Source organism: Calonectris borealis, chromosome 1, assembly GCF_964195595.1.
Source record: "Calonectris borealis chromosome 1, bCalBor7.hap1.2, whole genome shotgun sequence".
In the NCBI taxonomy this organism is placed as follows: domain Eukaryota; kingdom Metazoa; phylum Chordata; class Aves; order Procellariiformes; family Procellariidae; genus Calonectris; species Calonectris borealis.
The window spans coordinates 58975030-58995891 of NC_134312.1; the positions used below are offsets into that span (position 1 = coordinate 58975030).

The 20862-nt window shown below is 43.0% G+C and overlaps 1 protein-coding gene across 3 annotated transcripts in view; it reads left to right on the forward strand.

The window, feature by feature from the left end:
* RBFOX2 (RNA binding fox-1 homolog 2) overlaps nt 1–20862 on the forward strand; it is a 168831-nt gene that overhangs the window by 115757 nt on the left and 32212 nt on the right. For all 3 annotated transcript variants that reach the window (XM_075156431.1, XM_075156440.1, XM_075156449.1), the window contains one exon: nt 7874–8020. In XM_075156431.1, the coding sequence (XP_075012532.1) occupies nt 7874–8020 (147 nt within the window). The remainder of the gene's footprint in view (nt 1–7873; nt 8021–20862) is intronic.

Consider the following 20862-nt stretch of genomic DNA (forward strand, 5'->3'; position numbering starts at 1 on the left):
CAGATAAGGTCTCTCCTTGCTTTTAAGAACAAGGCCTGTGCTTGGTCCATTTGGCAGGACAGAGCAAGATAGTGAAAGGTGTGTTCAGATGGCGGGGCTTTCCTGCTTTTCAGGCTGGTAGCCTTTAGGATAATTGCAAAAGTAACAGAGAATATGGGGTGGCTTAAAGGTCCCTCATGGAAAGAGGATTTTCATCTGGCTGCTAAGATGTTATGCAGCAATTCAGTGGGGTCCGTAATGGGGTCCCTAACACACTGGGTGGGAGCACCTTTTCATAGAAACTTGGCAGATTTTGTCAGGCAAGTCAGATTGAATGATTTGAGATTAGTGGTGGTGTCTGAGTTAATAGACAGTGGTCTGGAAGCCTGAGGTCAGACATCAGCGGTGAACTTAAGTAAAATAAACTTGGAGAGTCAAAGTCCATGCCTTCCTACACAGTCTAAAAACCCTGAGCAAAGGGGAATAACTGGTTGGTGTCATCAGCTAAGGATGAGCTTGGTTCTGGAGATCTGAGTGTAGTGGAAAGCATTCGAAGCTCTCGGAGCAGGGGCATGGAAAAGAAATTGGCACAATAGGTGGTGTAATACAAACAGCTTAATATTTTGGAATCTTTTTTTATTTTAGGATCAAGCCTCATCTGTGGGGCTTTGTTTCTTGCCTGGCATGTGGGTCTCCCGGTCCTCATCTCCAAGCATCTGTCCTTTCTCTTGATACTGTCCCAAAGCACAGCTGAAAGACCTGGATTAAAAATAGACTGAGGTACCGGACCATATTTGGCCTACTCGGTCTGCCTGTTGCAGCCTGTCTCTTAAAAACGGTTGACGCTCTGCATTTCATTTCTTACGGGGCTGGGTCGCCTGCTTTCTTCCCCCTTCCCCCTTCTTCATTTACATTAGTGCGCTTATCCCTAATGGAGACACCCAGCACAGATAGCTGCAAGTGGAGATGCTAATTAGGCTGCAGTACCTCTGGCAGCTGAGCTGATCTAAAGATTCACTGCTGTCAGAAAGGAGAGATCTGGCTTCAGGCGCAAACTCCCACTCCGATTTACTGGCTCTGGCATTCCTTACGTGAGCCACTTTAATTCACTGACCTGGCAGAAATCAGTCCAATTCTTTTGCTGGGTTAATGAATTAGAGCAGCTCTTGGAGGGATCCAGCAAATGCTGTTGTTGCAAGGTAGGCGTATGGAGTGCATGGCCAGAAGCCGAGAGCAATTGTCAGCTCTCTGCATCTCCTGGTACTCTACCCGCGGAGGGAAGATTAATCATTCACTGAACTAAAAAAGCTTGCTTGATAGTAAATGCAATGCACTTAATACTGTGAGCTGATTATTCAACTCATTTCTCTTGTTAATGTCAGAGGGAAGAATTTGTGTGTCTGTATAAATTATGAAATGCAGCTGGAGGTATAGAAGTAGAGGAATAAGTTTATGTAAATTACTTTGCGTGAAAATGGCAGGTGCTGTCGCCTTGGTGTTACGTTGTCATGAACCAATATAAAGTATTATTTAATTACAGAGCATCGTGTCTCTCGGCTTCTTGATGTGCCATACTGAAACGTATTTAACTCATCTGCTCTACCATAAAGGGATATTGACTTTCTGATTTCTTAAAGGAGACACATCTGTGGTGGCGGACCCCTGTGTATCATGTTCAGAAGCAAGACAGGGAAGCTGCTCGGTCATTTGGCAGTGCCCCATACATCTAACAAGGGTTTGGAAAGAAGGGAGCCAATGGCACCAGGGTTCCTCAACTGACTTTTGTAACACATGGATGATGTTATAATGATGACTTTCCCTTGGGTGTTTCTTGCCTAGTCTGAGATTGCAGAATTTTCCTCTGTAATTATTTTTCATCACTTTAGTAATTAAAGCAATTGCTCATGTGAGGTATTTCAGGTGAAGAATATGTTTAATGAACATCCTCACTTATCTTTTGATACTGCTGAGCAGGAAGACATGAGGAAGAACGAGCTTCTTCAAGTAAGTAGCTAGCCGCTGATTATTTGGCCACCTCAGCTTGGAAATTGCTGTCTTGAGGTAGCAAATTCTGACATTTAACATCAGGAATTTGCTTTGAGTGTGAGGCAGATTATTTTATTATTTTGAGTATGAGGCACATTATTGTCAGCACTTGTAGACTTGTGTCTAGTGAGGCAGATTTAAAAATGATTTCGAAAGAGAAATAGGAAATAAATCAGCAAATATCATTATGTTAGAGTATACAGCTGTGGTACTTCTGCATATCTCTCAAAGGTTATAGCAGATCTAGAAGTAGTACAGGGAAGGATAATAGTGGTGATGAAAGGAATGTAGCAGGTTCTTTATGAGAAGAAATGAAATCGTCACTTACGAAAAGAGTTGACAGGAATGAAGGCATATGACAAGTACATAGAATATTGAATGGTATGGGAAATAAAATAGGGGACTTTCCCATTTTTGCTTACGATGTATGCAGGAAATAATCGGGTGCTGCATATGAAAAAAACAGGGGTTTGTTTCTTATTTTTTTCCATATAATGAAGAATTTAGCATTGGCACTCTTGTCCATAGGATGCTTTGGAAGTTGAGACATCAGCTGGCTCAGTTTGCTGGAGAAAAATCACCAAATGTTTGCCCTGTTCTTACAGGGGAAAGTCTTGCTGCCTCCTTCACCTTGTTGGGGCATCCCTGTTTTGTGAGGAACGGGCTGGAACTGCTCACAAAGGGTTTGCCATTGTGACCAGCAGAGCAGGCCTTTCAGGGGGCTTCATTTCACCAATTCATTTTAAAAAAAAAAAAAAAAAGGCACCAAAGAATCCTATTAAAAAATACTGCTCAGAAAAACAAAGTAATTTTAAACATCACTGCATGGAAAATATTATCTGACACATCAGAGATATCTTCGTTGTGCAGGATAGGTAGCAGAGCTTCCTATGTGCTTTCCTGTGTTAGGTTTGTGTTCTGACTTCAGGTGGGGTATATCTTTATTTAATGAGGAAAGTGCACAAAAGGACTGAAGCTTCAGTACGTGTGAAAACAGGTAACTAACAATCAGAAAAAATATGCCCTGAGTTAATCTGACTATATTGAAAATAGTTTAAAAGCCTAGCAGAAGTTATTTGGTACATCCTTAGCAATTTTTTTTGTCTTGTTTTTGGCATACAAAGTATTGGGCATGTTGTTAATTGTGCCTGTAGTGTAGTCCATTTTTTTTTTTTAATACTGCTGGCATCTCTGAAAAATCAAGCACATGGATATGATTCTAAAATTATATTTACTGCTATTGAAAGGTGATTATTAGCCCCGCAGTCTTTTGTCTGCTAAACAAGTGTCATTTAAGCAGCAGAAGTTCCCATGCCCTTTGCTCTTGGATGTGTAGGACCTCAGTCCTACTCTGGTCGAGTGTGGTGGGGCAGGAAAGGGGTTTTGTGTCTAGTGCCTAATTCTTCACTCATTTTTCCACCAAATCTGCTCAGTGAATATCTGGTGGGTGACTGCTTGTTTTGACGCGGGTTCTTCACTAGAAGTTGCAGAGATCTTCCCACGTTGTCTGCACTCTCCTTTGCGGTGGGAAGATTGCCTTCTGCCAGTCACAGCTTTCAGTCCTTGTCTCCACACAGTTCCTCAAGCTCTTGATCCAAACAAAGTTTTTTTTTTGTTTTGTTTTGTTTTTTTTGATCCGAGACTGGTCTAGAAGCAGTGGAGTGAGCCCAGTCTGTATCCCAGATTTTGTAAGGCACCCAAGTCCCCTTTTAAATATAGTTATTAGTTACAGTTTGTATTTTGTAAATATTTTCTTTGCAGTGATTTATGGCTCTTAACCTCCTCATTATGATTCACAACATTTTGGACCGCCTGCTTCCTGGGGGAGAGGACGGGGGGTTGTTTTTTGCTTTTCTGTAACTTGGACCTGAAGTGGTTCCAGTTCTAGAAGCAAGTGGGAGATGGAAACAGAATGTGCTGAGTATTAATAGCCTCTGTGCTGGTCTATCACGTTGGTGTTTGTCTGGCTCGTCAGGGAGGTAGCCCTCTGTCTGGCCACGCAGATGGAGATCTGCTCGGAGCTCAGGTGGCGCTGGAGGCCCTGCCTCTCTCCCGCCGAGGAGAAATCCTCAGCAATTGCTTGTTCACCAGCTGCTTTAGGACAGAAGAGTCTAGTCGAGAGGTGGGAAGATGATTGTAGAGCGGCCCCCAAACCTTTCAGAACACTGTCATGTTGCCAGGTGTCCTTCTCCCCTTTTACATGCTTATGTGCACATGTATACATCTGTGCTTCTCTTTGCAGCTGCCTCTTCTTGCTTAGGGTTTCTTAACCGCTGGCGGGTGTAAGGGAGGAGCTGGCACGGGGGCACAGGCAGCAAGTAGTTAAAAGTGAAGCATATATTGCGCGTGTCCTGAGTTCTGATGCATTTTCAGTGACCTTGAGCAGAGCTCAAAGCTTGCGTGTGCAGGCATGAATGACATTGTCACCTGCATAAGTATATGTTACGCAGACTATGCTGAGGAGGTAAGGTGGATCCAATGCTGTTCCTAAATGCAGGATCTTTGCCGCAGCATGTCTCTGTGTTGCCTAATGACAGGCATTGAGACTTAGGGAACATGTATTAGCTCCCTTCCGAGCTGAATTGCTGACTGTAGCGAAGGGAGAGGGCCAGTTCTTCGCTGTGAAGTATTGACGTGAGGCCAGAAGGAAGGAGCTGAAACTCCATGTGGGGAAGGAGTCAGGGTGGGGAGTGGGCACTCCGTGAAATGCGGGCTTTTATCATATGGCTTGGTCAGGGTAGCGCTGTTGCCAGTCTCCATTATGTGCTGCCTGAGAACAGGCTCCAGGCCCTTCCTTTCATCTCCTTCCTAATGAATTAAGACAAGGAATAATATAAAAGGGGGAAAAAAAAAAGCAAGATCTGAGGAGACTATTTCTTTCATTTATGTTGTAGCTGAATGTGTGGCAGTAGACAAATGTATTGAGCTAACGTTATAGTGGCTGAAAGTTCAAATCTTACCTTAGGGCCGTGGACCATAGAAATGAGGGAGCTACAGCATCCAGAAAGAGAAGGTATTTAATGTTAAACTACTGCTGAAATACCAGGAAAGCCTGAAAAGCATTTGGGGACTCTTAGTGTAGTCAAAAGGTAAGAGTGGACCAAGATCACCTGTTCCTTCTATTGTTTCTCTTCTTTGAAGCCTTTGTCTTACTGTACACATCTCACGTGCTGCAAAATGACTCCTGTGTGGCAGCAGCACTCTGCCATATGCAAGAACAGCTGTGAGTGTTTTTGAGGAGACCACTATACATGATACATCGCACCCTTGGTAAGAAAGGAGTTCTGCCCTCTGCCTGCGAACAAATGGATGGGAGAGGAGTGCAAACGATCTCCCCTGTGGAAGCGGCAGATCTAGTCCTGTGCAACCTATATTTGAATTTACAGACTAAAACATTTTTGTCATCACCGTTCAGAATCTCTGCCTTTCCTCATTCACACTGCAGAAGATGCACTAGTGTGTTTGTTTGAGGATGCACCTCATGGTGCATGGGCGTTTGCCCACTTGTCAATTCCACACAAAGCCATAGAAAACATGGGATTTGGCAAACTGCGCGAGCAGGGCTCCAAAATGGGTTGTAGAAATCCCTCTTAGCAGGAGTGTTGATGATTTTGGGGAGTTACTTTGGAGCACTCACTTGCAGGTGTTGTGTACGGTGGTGATGGATAGGCTACTCCTTCTTGGACAGATTTGCCCTGAGGAGCAAAGGACTCTGATGGAGTCATAAAAATAAAACCACCAAATAGCATGGTGTGATTGAATAGCAAGCCAGCTGCATCGATTCTGCCCCGAGGGTGCACTCGCTGTATGTTTGGAGATGCATTTTGTTATAGGGGTGAGGGTAGGAGAAGAAGGGGAACTTGGAGAGGGGGAGGCAGCTTTTTAGATATGATCAAATGGAAGTTTCTGAGGTTGTTCTCGAAAATTTGATGTTTGGGGGATGGATGTGTCTTAGCCAAATAAAAATGCTTCATCCTGCTAGGCTTGTCCTGAGACTTGCACAGCTCCGGGAAGTAGAGGTAGTCACGGGGCAGTATCTTCATTCTTCCTATCACAGCTTAATTTATATTAACCAGATCAAACATGTTTTGTGCTGCCTGCACAGCCCTACTAAAATAAAATGGAAAGCTGCCACTGCTTTGCTCAGCGTGACAAGTCCCCAGTGCTTATGTTTGCGTGCTCTTGTCAATGCTTTATAACCAATCTGCAAGTTCAAGGTCATGTCTGTAAGAGGCATTTCTGGCCAAAAGAAGCTCTCTTAATGTTGTTAGTTTAGTTTATCCGTGGAGAGATGTTTGCTTCCAAATATTCATGAAGTGTTGTATATTGAATGATGTACAGAGCAGTCTAGCAAGTCCAGTCAGTGGTTGGGGAGTCAGTGTGGGCAACTCCCTTGAGATTTCTTTCTTCTTTGGTACACAAATTGTATATTTAAAACAGGAAAAAAAAAAAGGCCTGAAAACAACAAAAAAAAACCCTACTCTTAAATCTTTATTTTTAAGGCCTGAGTGTGTTCTTCAAGGTGCTTAAAAAAGGCTGACTCTAGTAATTACATTATCCTTTCTTTCTCATAGAACTTCTTTTCACTTGATGGGTTAAGGAAGAAGTCAGGTTGGCATCTAAAGAAATTAAATGACACTTAAAGTGCATCACACAAGTGGTCAAAGCATGACTCCTAGGAGGCTGAGGCAAGCAGCAGGAAATAGAGTGAGTGGGTGGGTGCTCTTCGAATACCTTGTCCTGTCAATGCATGCTCGTGGAAAGGGACAGAGCAATAAACCCGACCAAATTGTAGTCTACTTTGTTCTGTAGCTCTGAGGTTTTGAGGTCATTTTTCTGACTAAAGTGCAAAAAATACCATTTTCTCATCTAGCCATTTTGCAAAGGGGCCTTGCCTTTATATTTCGTGCTGTGCTCAAATTTTACCACTTCTTAGGCTAAACCCAACACAAGCAGCTGAGGTTCTCTTCCTTTCTTCTCCCCTGCCAGTCATCCCTGCAGGGGCCTTAGGTCTCTCCTCTGGCACACTGGTCTCCCTTATTCCTCTGCCTTCTTGCTGTACTTTTTACGTCCACGAGTACCCCTGGCCCACCGCTTGACCTGGCTTCGCTGTACCAGTCAGTGCTTGGGAATACTGGAACAAATTCCCTTGTTTTAGCTGTGGAATTGGTAGCAGAAAGTAGCACTTGGAGTTTTTATAAATCCTGCAGTGCTAACGACTGTTTCCTGTCCCTGGGCTGACTTTTAAATGTATAAGAAAAGTTAATCAAAGGCATCCGTAAGCTGTTCATATATGGATTTTACCATTTAATTATAGATCTTCTTTTGGGGTAATGTTTCTCTGAAGGGAGCTTGACAGAACAGATGCCATTTTGCCTGGGGATGCATTTCTGGTATTGGCCCAGTGAAGAGCTGCCACTTCAGCTGTGGGATTTTGATGATTGCCTGAACATCCTGCCACATGAGATTAGAGTGGCGGTCCTACCTCCCAGCTTCAGGATATGAAAGATCCGCCTCTTCATTAGAGCTTTCATATGGTGGCAGCTGAAGTGAGGAAGAACAGGCAAAAAGAGAGAAGCAATTTAAGAAAACCAAAGGCAAATCTACTAAGCTAAAAGGTGATATGAGGGGAGGGAGGCTGAGATCTCATTAGTGTTTACTCATGAAAGGGAGGGGAAGAACAACAGATCAATTGTTAAGCGTTACTGGCTTTATCAAAATAATTGTCAAGTGCTAGATACCGCAATTGCAAGTGTAGTAGTAATACCTAAAAAGAGATAGACAAAGCACGTGAAAGGAATTTGTGTGGTTTCTATTCATGCACACACTTTTGTCTTTCTGATTTCAGCAGACAGAAGGAGGGGCACAGACAGATGGACAGCCATCACAGACACAGAGCAGTGAGAATACCGAGAGCAAATCCACTCCAAAACGACTTCACGTGTCTAACATTCCCTTCCGCTTTCGAGATCCTGACCTTCGGCAGATGTTTGGGGTAAGTCACCAGCGCCTTTTAAGGCATGGCAGATTCTCCTTCCCCACAGGTGGCACACGTGGTGCTGGTGTATTATGTGAATGACAAGCCCGTCCCCCTCAATTTAGTCAGCACACTGTAAAATATTTGCAGGACTAGGACAATTGGTAGCATTTACCTCAGCTGGTAAATACACATGAAAACTATAACTGTGTTGTTCATATCAAGATGTTCAGTGTAACCTAACAATTGGTTTGGAAAAAAAAACAAAACAAAACTTCACCTTATTTCCCAGTAAAGACTAGGATTAAACATTGACTTAATATATCCTTTGCAAAGCCCTGTTTTTCAGTTGCTTAGAAACTTGTTGAAATGTTTGTGTTTCCTCATGATCCACTTCTGTGTTGAAAAATTGCTGCAAGGAATTGGCCAACTAGCAATTGCATGTGGAAAAGCTAGTGCAAGTCAGATGGTATTTTACATTGTGTATGATATACATTCTGTTTCTTTTGACCAAATAGTTTGTCTCCCCTAATCTTTGTATGCTATTCATCATTCTCAATTTATAAGCTCTTTAAGGAAGAGTTTGTTCACATGAGTATAGGTGCTGACTCATTCCATGTGAACTCAGAGATAAATGAGCTAGATGCTTCATGACCTAACCTTCAGGTGAAGTTATCTATATATCATCATCATCAGGAATATTTGACTTGTTGATAATGATGGTAGCATCCTTGGTTGATTGCATGTTTTAAAGTCTTCAGAAATATTTCTTATTATTTATAAAGTTAACAGCTGCTGCCTGTTTAAGATGCAGTGCAAAGGACCCCAGCCAGGAAAGACCAAAGCTAAGGTTCCTCTTGCCACCTTAGGCTTTGGGCGTATACCTTGGTCCTAACTGCATAGCCCGCTGCTCCTCCAAATTCTGCAGTATTCCTGCTGCAGTTGTTGCATCTCTTGAGCCATCAGTGTGCATACACCGCATGCATACACACACACTCTCACATGGAGACTAGTGTTACAGTATTGTAAATGTGTCAAATTCATGGACTTCAAGCTTAGACTGCTATAAGTGCGAGAAGAACTGACCTTATCTGTCCATACCTTGGACAGTACAAAGTGAACAAAATGTGTAGAAATGTTAAAAATTTCAAAATGTGCAGAAATGTCACTGATGGTCTTCAGCAAGAGTCCCAATTGCTATATATTGTGAGAGATCTTTGCTCCTTGTTCTTGAAGCTTTTTGTGTCCGTAAGAAGCTATTTTGTGGATGAGACCAAACAGAGAGGAGTGGTCAAAATGCAGGAGGGCAAGGCTGCTGTTCAGAGGGACCTGGCCAGGCTGGAGAAATGGGCTAACAGGAATCTTAAGATACTCAATAAGAGTGAGTTTCAAGCCTTCCATCTGGGAGGGAATAACCCGTACAGCAGTACAGGCTGGGGGCCAGTTGTCTAGGAAGATGCTCTGCAGTAAAAGGTTTGGGGGTCCTGATGGACAACAAATCGAACATAAGCAGCAGCGTGCCCTTGCGGCAAAGGCGGCCGACTGCACACCGGGCTGTGTTCGTGAGTAGCCAGCAGGCCCAGGGAAGTGATCCTGCCCCTGTCTTCAGAGGTGGTCGGACTGCATCTGGAATACTGTGTCCAGTTTGGGCTCCCCAGTGCCCTTCATCTAAGTGAAATACTGAAGCAAGCCCAGTGGGCACCACTAAGATGGTCAGGGGGCTGGAGGACATGATGTGTGAGCAGAGTCTGAGACCTGGGCCTGTTCAGCTTTGAAAAGAGAAGGCAGAGAGGGGATATTTTTGTTGTCTGCAACTACCTGATCAGAGGATACAGAAAAGACGTAGCCAGATTGTTTTTGGTTGTGTGTAATGATGAGATGAGAGACAACGAAGACAAGTTGGAACATGGGAAATTTCAATTAGATATCAGGAAAATTTTTTTTTTTTTTTTTACTGTGAGGGTGGTTAAATAGTGGAACATGTTGCCCAGAGAGGTTGTGGAACCTTCATCCTTGAAGGTATTTGACTTGACTGGACACAGCCTGGCCAACCAGATCTCATTAGACCTGCTTTGAGCAGGGGTTGCACTAAATGACCTCTGGAGGTAGGTCCCAGCCAAAATTATGATTCTGTGATTCTGTTGCAAGAGACCTGGGTTTGCTTATGTGTTGTTCATACATTAGATTGTCGCACTCCTGACATCTGTGGGAATGTTTTCAGGGTGAAACTCATCTCCTGGCAATCTGTGATTGCTGAATCTTCTCAGTCGCCTGTTCTGCTTTCGTGTTTTTAGCTTGCTTTTTGCTGTTGCAGGGATGTGCGGTAGGCAGTTCCGTCCGGTTTGGATAAACCGGTTACTGAAATCACAGCCAGTTCTTGGACTGCCTGCTACAATCTGTATTTAGCACACCCTGCTCTGGGCTACTGCTGCTCCCCTCTCTTGGGAGCTGCATCGCTTACATAAATTGTTCTACATTGTTGCTGCCCCTTCCCTTGGGTCCGGTGCTTGGCTTGACAACTGGCCCCTTTCATGCTCGTTCACCTTGATGCTGTTCCTCCCTGTGGTCCTGGTGTGGGGGACATGGATGAGACGGAAATGACAGAACATCCCTGTCCTGGTGACTCCTACCTCTGCTTTGCAGATTGGGAGACGCAGGCAACTTGAATGAATGGTTGTCCTGAGAAGTGACTTGTGTAAAACGCAGCTTAACTGCTTGCATTAAGGTTTCCTATCCTTTTTTGGGCCTGTATGGTGGCACTTCTTGTACATAGAAGGGACAGGGAAATATGCTATATGAGTTGGTTTCTGGTGTTCCTCAAGTTATTTGTTTGTTTATTTTTTTTCTCTAAACATCATCTCAAGTTCCAGCACAGTGATGCGATTTTAACTGGGGTAAATGGTATATTCCCTATAAAACCTTTTGCTAGTTCACCTGGCCCTGTGTTTGCTGAGAGGTATGCCTACCAGAAGAGCATTCATCTTTTGGTGCACAAAAAAAAATGTGCCATTTTCCTGTAATAGAGAACTTTGCTACTTTGCCAAGGAAATAATCAATGGTTCTTGCACATCTCCCTTTTCCTGTCAGTGCTGCTCCTCTTGGCATGCTCAGAGCCTCAAGCAGGAGAACGTTTCTCTCCAAATCCTCCTTGGTCCTATTTCTTTTTCAGGATCAGCATGCTTTCCCTTGGGTGACTCACTGAAACCAACCCTTTCTCCTACAGGGGACTCATGGTTGTCTGAGTCTTCAGCTGTGGCTAGCCTGTAACCCCCATCTTCTCCCTCTCCCTTCTGTGTGTCAGGTCACATCTCCTCAACGTCATATCTGAGAGACTCAAAATCCTTGCCTGGAGTGATTTTCCCAAGCTACTGTACAAAGAGAGGAATTGGGTAGACAGCAAAGCCGTGGAGGAAGAAATAAATGTGATGGTAGGGAGGGAGTAAAGAAGTCCCCTGAGGATGGAACAGCATGCGAGAGGTCAGCCCAGTCCTGGGGCGCAGAACATTAGCTAATGCTTTCGTCCAGACTTGAGTAGAGGTGGACTTCAGATGTGTTGTGATTAAATGGATATTACATAAGGCTTTCTAAACCTTCACCATTTGTGAGAGCTGCAGACATAAGGATTTCCTGACAGATTCAAGTTATTTGTGTTTCAAACCATCTCTCACCTATTATGTGTTTCTAACAGGGAATGGAACAAACATTTCCTTATGTATAGGCTTCTTATAGGGAGGCAAATAAAATAGGCTGCTTAAAACAGGTAATATTTACTTGACATTTCATGATGCCAATAAAAAGACTTCCAGAAAGTTTCTAGAAGGATTAGGTCATTTTTTAATGCACACAGTTCTCCCCACCCACTGTGGAATAAATCAATAGTTGACCTTGTTCTAGCAGATAAAGAAGAGTTAATAGCTGACCTGAAATCCCACGGTTGCCTAGGTACCAGTGATTGTTATTTGTCTGTATTTACTTTGTGCAAACAGAATATGGCATCAGGCAGTAATGTAAGGAGCTTTATAAGAGTCTGTTTCTTCGAGTTTAAACAATTGGCAGGATAACTGCCTGGAAAGGTATCTTTAAAAGGGAAGTGTTAATGGAAGCTGTAAAGTATTCAACAAAATCATACTGATGGCCAAAAATGCATGATTCCGCAGCCGCTGAAACTGTGTTAATAAAACACAAAACATTCTGCACATTAGGCAGGGAAGATGAAGAGGAGGAGAGGAAGTAAATGGCAGTGAATATAATTGCAAACTTAAACAAAGAAGCAGGTGAGAAAGGAAACATGCTAATCATGGAGTTATCGGTGATGTAGGTTCAGAGGAGAAGGCATCAATTTTTTACATGCAAAGAGAAAAGATCTAGGTGTAGGTACAATATAAAATTAGGAAACAGTTGTGTGTTTTGGGGGAAAAAACACAAATAAGAAAACAAAAAGCAAACAGCAAAACCAACAAAAAAACCCAACTTGCTGTGTTTATGATTTTAAAAGGAGGTATTTGTACCGTATCTGGTTTTGTATGTAATTTATAACAAAGGAGGATGAGACAGTGCTCGCTAATACTTAAAAACCAGCAGATCTAGATAAGGTATGTCCAAAGATAATAGCCAAAGCAAGGAGCTCTTTTATTCATTAATGCTAATTTTTAGCCAATTCTTGTAAGCTAAGGGAGTTGCAGAAGGCTGAAACGCTGCTCACCAGGATTCACTATTGAAAAAATTGAAAGGGATGACCCAAAGAGCTACGAACTATCCATATGTTGGTCCAAGATAAAAATATTTTTGGGAAGTTTTAAAAAACCTTAGAATCTGAAGAAATAGTTTAATATCTGTTCAGCGTGACTTTGTATAAGGTAATATACATCTTTGCAGACAAATACTGTCTTGTCTATTTTGACAAGATTGTACAAAGCAATACTGATACAGTTGAACATTGCTCAACCAATTGAATTAGTCCAAGTGACCAAGTTGATTTTTAAGAAAAAGAATACTTATCTCAAATAAACACAACACACATTAGAGGGATTAAAAGCCTCTTTAATGATAGATAGTAAAAAGTAGTAGTTATTGGGGAGACATCAGTGATCAAGACTGTTTCTAGTGTCAGTTTCCCCAGGGATCTGTTTCGGTTATGGTCCTGTTCAGTATCTGTATCAACCCACGGAGGCAGTGCTATTAAAACCTTGCCAGTAAGGTTTGCAGTTAAAAAACTATTTGAGGAGGAGGAAAGAGAAAGATAAGGTTACTGTTGGAGAATGACTTGAAATGCCTGGTTAACTGACGATAAATCCAATAAAAACGTGTTTGATGCAGCTCAGTGCAGAGTACTGAGTATGTGGGAACCGGGCTGCGCTTGTAGGATGGAAAGCTTTCTCTGGAAAACACTGATTTGGGAGAGTGCTAGTGATTGTTGAAGATAGTTGCTTCAACAATGCAAAGGGGGGTATCAGGTTGAAGGATGGATGTGATCTTGCTCATGTTTAAAGTTGAAAAGACTGTGACTGCATAATTTTGTTCAGTTTAGGAAGTTCTGAGATCAGTTTAGGACCAAAACAATCTAGGGCTTGGAAGATGAGTGGCTTTTTAACTGTGTAAAGTGTTGAGTACATGATTTACACAGCTTATTAAAGAGAGGTTGGGAGATGACAAGTCTGTTCTGTACAGGTGCTTATGCATGGATGATACCTACTAATAGGGGGTTTAGGTCTCGTTTACAGTCATAATAAGATTTTCCAGTTGGAAGCTGAGATTTAATACAATTAACCTTGAAATAAGAGAAAAATTCTTAGTCATTTAGGCTAATTTAAACAATGTAACAACTTACCAGGGAGTAGAAGAGTTGCCATCAGTGTTAAAAACATGTTAGCAACTCTTCAAAATCTTAGTATCCAGTTTCTGAGGGACGTTTTTTGGCTAATGTGTGTAAGGACTCTGACATGATGGTAGTAGTCTCCTTAACTCCTGGTAGGCTGTCCCCTTCCTTACTGGACTTCCTATGCAGAAGAAAAGCTCATGTTTTCCTCAACGTGTTTTCAGTCCTTTCAGCTTTGTGCTATGAGAGTGTCTGTGCTTATACCTCATGGCTGATAGCTTCAGTCCTTCCCTCTTAGGCTTCAGGAAGCAGTTTTCCTCCCAGTTTAAAATTGGCTGGGATACTCTGATGAGTTCTGGACTTCAGACTCAGATTGACTTCAGAGTCTCCTGGGAAAGATGGAGGCCGGGTTGGACTGCCTGCAAGAGGAAAATCCATCTGTTCTCAAGCTGAATCATGAATTGCCTTCACAAAAACAAGCAAAGTGGATCGTTTTGGTAGTTCATACAGGTGTCTGTGCACTAAATCCTTCTTATCTGTTGTGAGAGCAACAATATGAGGAGTCAGAATTGATGTTTCTCAGAATTTACCATGGTGAAATGCTCTTTGCTCAAGAATCTTCAACTATTTTTAAAAAAGGAGAATAGCGTAAGGTAAAATTAAGGACTATGTTGATGACGATTGCAGATGAAGGTGGGATAGTACAGTACAGGGTGTGAATTCTCTCAGGCTCTGGCTTCAGGTGGAGACACTGCCTTTTTTAACACATGCTCTCTCCATGGCTACTACTTGTAGGTTGCTAACTGCTTTTGGTGGGGAACATCATCAGCCCAGTTGATAAAGCGTTTTTGTGCGTTATCAGCTACAGCAGTAATAATGCATAGCTGCTTCATATAAAGGTGACTATTCTGTCACATTTAATAACTTTCAGTTAATGAAGTTATTAATAACTTTATTTATTAAAGGTGACAGAATGGTAGCTACTCTTTTTTTAAAATTGGATTTTAAGGCAGGTAATGTTGTTACCCTTTTCCTTCTCTAAGCATAATTCATATCTCTACTGCGAGATTCTTTATGGTGCATGTTTGTGGTAGACCACTGCTTTGTATGATCCAAGCAGCACAGCTCTGGGAGCTCAGATATTTTTGGAAGCTCTTGTAGCCTTCAGATCTCGGCCTCTGGGGAAACATTTTGGCACTTTGCACTTCCTAAAATATCTCAGTGGATATAATTTCTCATGCAACTTCATTCTGGTGTCAAGAGTGCAAAACACCTCCATGAGCCTATAGTTTGAGGCTAAAGCAATAACAACATAGACTACAGCTCTTTCTCACCAAGAATTTGGTAGAATTTTAAGTCTGTATTTGTCAGTAAGTAAATTTAAATATGCAACTAATTCATGATACGCAAGTGTTGGCAATGGCAGAAGACTACTCATTAGGTGTTAAGGTAAGTAGGTAAATAATACGATAGACCAAGAAGCTCTGACGTGCAGGTGTTGATGCAGTGAGGCCTGAAGTGCAGCAATAGGAAAGTTGCTGAAAGGGACTCTGCTTTCTGAGCATATTGGACATCTGAAGGAGGAAATCCTGTCTTCAGAATATCAAGATGTATTTTATTTTTTTCATCTCCGAATCACCGATCACACGTAACAAGTCCTACATGCCAGTATTGGAGAACAAACATTCTGACACAGGTGGCCTCTTTGTGATGATTCTTGTTTCCGAGCTCTTCCTGCGATGAGAAAGAGCTCCAGCCCTGTCACAGGCAGAACTTTGTTCCTGCTGATGTTGGTTAGAGTTAGAAGAGGCGCTGCTGTTTATACTGATGTGTTTTAAAAGGGTGATTTCTGGAATCACCTTTTGCAAAGGACTTGCGTGCTCAGTGCTACTTGAGCATCCTGCTTTGTCTGCACAGCTACGCTGGGGACCATGGTACTGCTGCGCAGGGGTGCTTGTGCCGCTGCAGCTGTCAGTAGCTATTGTACTGCCTGTCTTGCTCTGCGACAGCTATGTGCTGACACCACAGGACATAGCAACTTCTGTGGTGACCGTCTGGTGGAAGACAGCGATGGCTGGATCATACATTTATCTAAGATTTGTTTAGGTTTTCATATGAGTTACTAGGAGAGTCTGCAGTGAGACTGGACTGAATGGCATTTAGAAAACAGTGCTGTGCTGTAGCTGGATTTACTTGCATAAAAGGCCTGGGTAAAATTACATGAAGTTGTCTTTTATAACCCAGTTTTATATGGATTCAGTCTACATGTCTGAGTCCTCTCAAACTGAGTTTTGAATGTATGCTGCTTTTGTGGGCATGGGTCCAAGTACCTTTTCCGTGGCAGCAGTACCAGGTTACAGTGCAGTTGCACCTCTGGGGATGGCACAAGGCAGGAACAAGGAGCTGGAAGGGTAGACCTGGAAGCTGGCCTGGTGTTAAGATCTCTCGAACTATTCACCCCATCTCGCTGTTTTGTGTGAAAAACTTTTATTTGTGAGTCAGAGGATAACAAATGACTGAGAAACTATGTTCCTCGTCACTTTGTTTGCTGGGATGGCTGCGGTCTGTAAATCCTGTTAGAAATCTGTGGTCTTTGTGTGGCTTCCTTTTAAAGTCTGGTTTCTTAGAAAAGATCTGTGTTTTGTTGGGCAACAGGTCAACCATAATAAGGGCTTGCTGGTGCTTGTTTACTGTCTGTTCAGCTGGTAAACTATGGTAGTGCTTTGGTTTATAAGCCCTTGATGCTTCCATCTTCCTGTCAGCAAAGCGTACTGGTGTAGCTCGGCTGAACAGGGTTGGCTGTAGCAGGGTTGGCCCCACTATTTTGAAGAGATGTGACCCAGCTTTAGGTGAGGAAGTTCATGTACTGATAGTGTAACTCTGGCAGACCCCATGCTGCCATAACTAAGCACTGACTAATACACGCTACGATGGAGCCAGCTGTTCTCAGCTGAAAGTATATCCCTTGGAGCTGGGAGCTAGGGTAAGGACGCTCTCTGCAGCGTGGACCTATCCTACATATGAAATGCTCTTGCTCATGCATCTCAAGCCTGAGGACCTGAAATGGTTTCCTGCACAGGAGGTTGGTTTCCTGGCTATTTTGAATTTCGACCATCTTTGAGTATGGACTGTTTGGCACCTTGAAGGTTTAGATAGTTCACTGCACTCATCTCTTAAGTGAATTTTACAGGGCCAGTGCAAAGCTGCTTGGGCGTACAGAGTTCTCTTGTAAGGATGTGAGGTTGTCGCATGGTGTCTCACATTACCTTTTGTTGTTCCGTGATTTCTAGAGAATTCGCCTTATACTCCCTGTTGTTTGCATCTTTAGGGTTAAGTTATTTGTCTGGCACGTTTTGGAGCTGACTTTGAAAGCTCTAGACAGGGAGAGGAAGCAGGGCCAGCTGGAACAGAGCATACAGGAGGGGCCCTACCAAACTGTCAGTGCCTTGGAAGGCAAAAGCTCTCTGGTGCCAGATCTCTCAAATTTATTATATGTAATGTAGTTATGGCCTCTGCTGGAAAAATCTGCTGCCTTCATGTCATCTCGGTGGAAAGAAACACACATCATGCATGTACCTTTCCTTGCACAATGCCCTTGCATCTATGATAAGGTACATCATGTTCAAGCAAGCAGATCGGGTTCTGGTTATAGCTGATGTCTGTTGATATCTTTATGCCTCTTAAAACTGTTATTTCCAACAGCCCCTGCTACCATTGTAGAGGAGATGATTCTCATTTACCTTTTTTACAGAAAGATAACTAAAAGCTGGTACAAGGTCACTCCGGGAAATGGAGCACTGAGATAAAACAAGATGCTATAGCTCCTATACCATGGCATGACTGGAAGTGTGTGTGTGTGTGTGTGTGTATCTATCTGTCGTATCGCCTGTGCATGAGCTATTCATGGAGGAGGCTTCTTGCATGACCTGACATGTGATGGGGGATACTGGCTTCTTGGTCATGTAGCAAGCTTTTTAAGTCATGGTGGGGAGCATTTGAGATGTCCTGCAATACCTTCTTCAGAGGCTGTGAACTCTGCTGAGGATTTTTCTCCCTGGCTACTGTGCAGGGTTTTAAGTAGAAGTCCTTGGTAATTGTTGAGTGAACAAATTTCGTCTGGGAGCCCAGTGATTCATGTCTTCAAGGTTAGAGATTAGAGGGTTAGTCCTCATGGATGACCTAAGCATGGGTCTTGTTTTATTTGGCCAGACCCTCTGTCTGCTGGAAAATACAAACATGCCTGTATACATGATTTTTAAAAATTACTATGGGGGTATTTGGTGTTGACCCTTGTATTTAGATGGCCTAGCATTTTCCATACAAAAATTGTGACCTTTCACTAAGGAGCTCTTAAAACTTCCATTGTTTGCAGTAGGCTGTTGACATTTGGTAGGGGAAGCACCATCAGAGAACAAAGTGCCTTTTTATGTTCCACTAAATTAGATTCAGCTTTGAAGGAGATATAAACTGTTAAAATGGACTGGTTCTTTTTTCCTGCTTTCATTCTTCAGGAAAATTCTGGCATGTTACCAAAAAAAAAGTGCCTCCAGTGCTGGACCTGCTGTAACCGTTGCAGCAGTGAGGACAAGAGCCGTGGTGTTAGGAGCTGTCACAGCAGCTGTGGCAACGGCTGCAGCAGAGTCTTGAAGAGGCCAGCGCACGTCCTCCTGCCTCATGGCTTTCTGCTTTCTTCCAGGGAATTTCATGGAGCAGGAAACCCCTCCCCAGCAAACCTCAGTTCAATAGTTAGCTCCTGTTGTCTCTGCTCCTTCTCTCCCAAGCAGGTCCTTCCCTCCTGCCTCTTCATACACCCACAACTCCTAGGTAGAGAAGAGATTGGGGCAGTTTGCATGGGTGGATGTAGCCCATTACAGTAGACATCAAGCCTGTGCTCACTGCAGCCGCAGGATTTGGTGATCTTAATTCTGTCATCTAGAAAACGATGTACCTCCACCATCTACAGGGCAGGGAGGCAGCCCTGCCACCTCTCATGGAGCTAGGTCAGACCACTTGCATTCAGCGTTACCGCCAGCTTTTTGTCAGCCGCAAAGAATTAAACACACAAGACAGGATTTCCTGTTGGTGAGGAAACCCTGCGCGGTGAGCTCAGCCGAACGGGGCTGGCAGGCAGCGCTGGCAGTAATACCCGGGGATCCAGGACCAGCTGGGGGTGGAGAAAGGGGAAGATGGCACAGCATAATTGTACACCAGAAGCTGCACAGTTTGTTCTCTTTCAAGATGATTCTAATGAGGTAGAAAATGGTGGGTTTTGATGGCGTTGAAGATTCTGAAAATAATTTTGGCATTTGCATTTATCGAGAGCCTGGCTGTTTCAGCGTCTGTGGCAAGGCTAGGCAGCTGAGCTGATCTGGCAGGGACAGATCCTGCTCTCGGGCAGGGTGTGCCGCTTTCCACTCCTTTTTGCTTCTCAGAGCCCTAATGCTCACTGGACCCTTTGAGCCACTTCAGATCAGTAAATCGTCAAAGATTTTGTATTTTTTTTTTGTAGGACTAGTTTTTTGCAGGATTGGTGAGCTGTATCAGTTTATCTACAGGTGAGAATGAAAACTGGGGCCGGCTTTAGGAAGCTGGTGAGACCAGGCGAGGAAGGACAAGGGAGCAGGGACAGCCCTTCAGCAGCCACGAGCTGTTAAATTGGTTCAGCCCCTGTCGTGTAACGACACTGAAATAGTCTACCAAGAAAGCAATCGTGACTGATTTCTTTCATGGCAGTGCCCAAGCCATATGCAGCAAAGACAACAAAAAGCAATCAACGGCTAATCTCCTTTATAGACAAGCCCACACCAAGTGTGGGATAGAAATAGAAAATGTATTTTAGCTGTGATTGGCACAGCAGTGGTCAAAAGAGGATCCAGCATGGATAAAGCCTAAGCTGTTGTGATGTTGAGGTTTCAAGGAAGATGCATGTTTATATTAGCATTATTCAAACTTCGTGTAACGTGGGATATTGTGAATTCAATTGTTCTTCAGATGAATAGAAGATCAAGTATTGTCCTTAAACAATAGAACAGTAAAAACAACATCTGTGAACCAACATTTGTAAAAGAATACAACTATCTCCTTTTTAAGAATGGAGAATGGAAGCAGACAGAAACTATAGTTAAAATTGTTGGAAGCATTTTGTTTGCTTAAAGGAAGTTGTGGAATATTTGTTCAAGGGACTTAATAGCTTTTTATTGCTTTACATATTCAGAGCTTCTCCTCAGTCATCATGGCTCACTGTTGTAAATGTTCCATGTTTGCAAATCTGGCCACAAGTCTTTCAAGCAGGGCATCCACAAAATGAGCATTATACCCATTTGTCTCCGAATCGAAATGTTAATTTAAAAAAAATGGCAAATATTATATTAAGAGCACTGTGGCAAAGTGGAGAGTATCCCAGTGCCTGGAGACTGTGTTCATCATCTTTCCTAACTGTGAAATCATCCTTTCTTTTCTGGTTGACCCTTCCTTCATTTGCTACCACCTTTAAATCTTCTGCAAACAGTGAGATCAAAACCGTATTGATGGAAGCTTTCGTAAATAATGGGGTAGGAAAAATACTCAGATATAGCATTTGTCTGAGCACAATATGCATCTCTAGAATGAAGACTGCTCTGTATATATGTTCTTGAAAATGAGATCTTAGACCTGTCTTTCTGGAGAGCAGACCTCTAGTTTCGAAATACAACATTGGCAATTCTAGAGGACAGAGCATTGCGGGGCTCTGTTGAAGTGGTTACTGGTTTAAATCTAGACAGTTCAATAAAAATACTTTAATATGCTCCAAGGTGAAGGATGTCATCCATATATGGTTCTACAGAGTGTGGTAAATCTCCTTTCTAGCTTGTAGCTCTTATTTCCCATTTTTGCTCTGTGCTAGGTAGGGAGCTCTTTGGAACCAGTTGCTGAAACAGTGCAGAGGTAGTGGGGCCCTGCCCTCCTCAGGGTCTCCAGGCTGAGGCAGAGGTCAGAATTGTATTACGAGTGATAAACTTGTGTGGGTTATCAACAGCCTGCTGTATGTCATAGGTTGAAGTTGAAC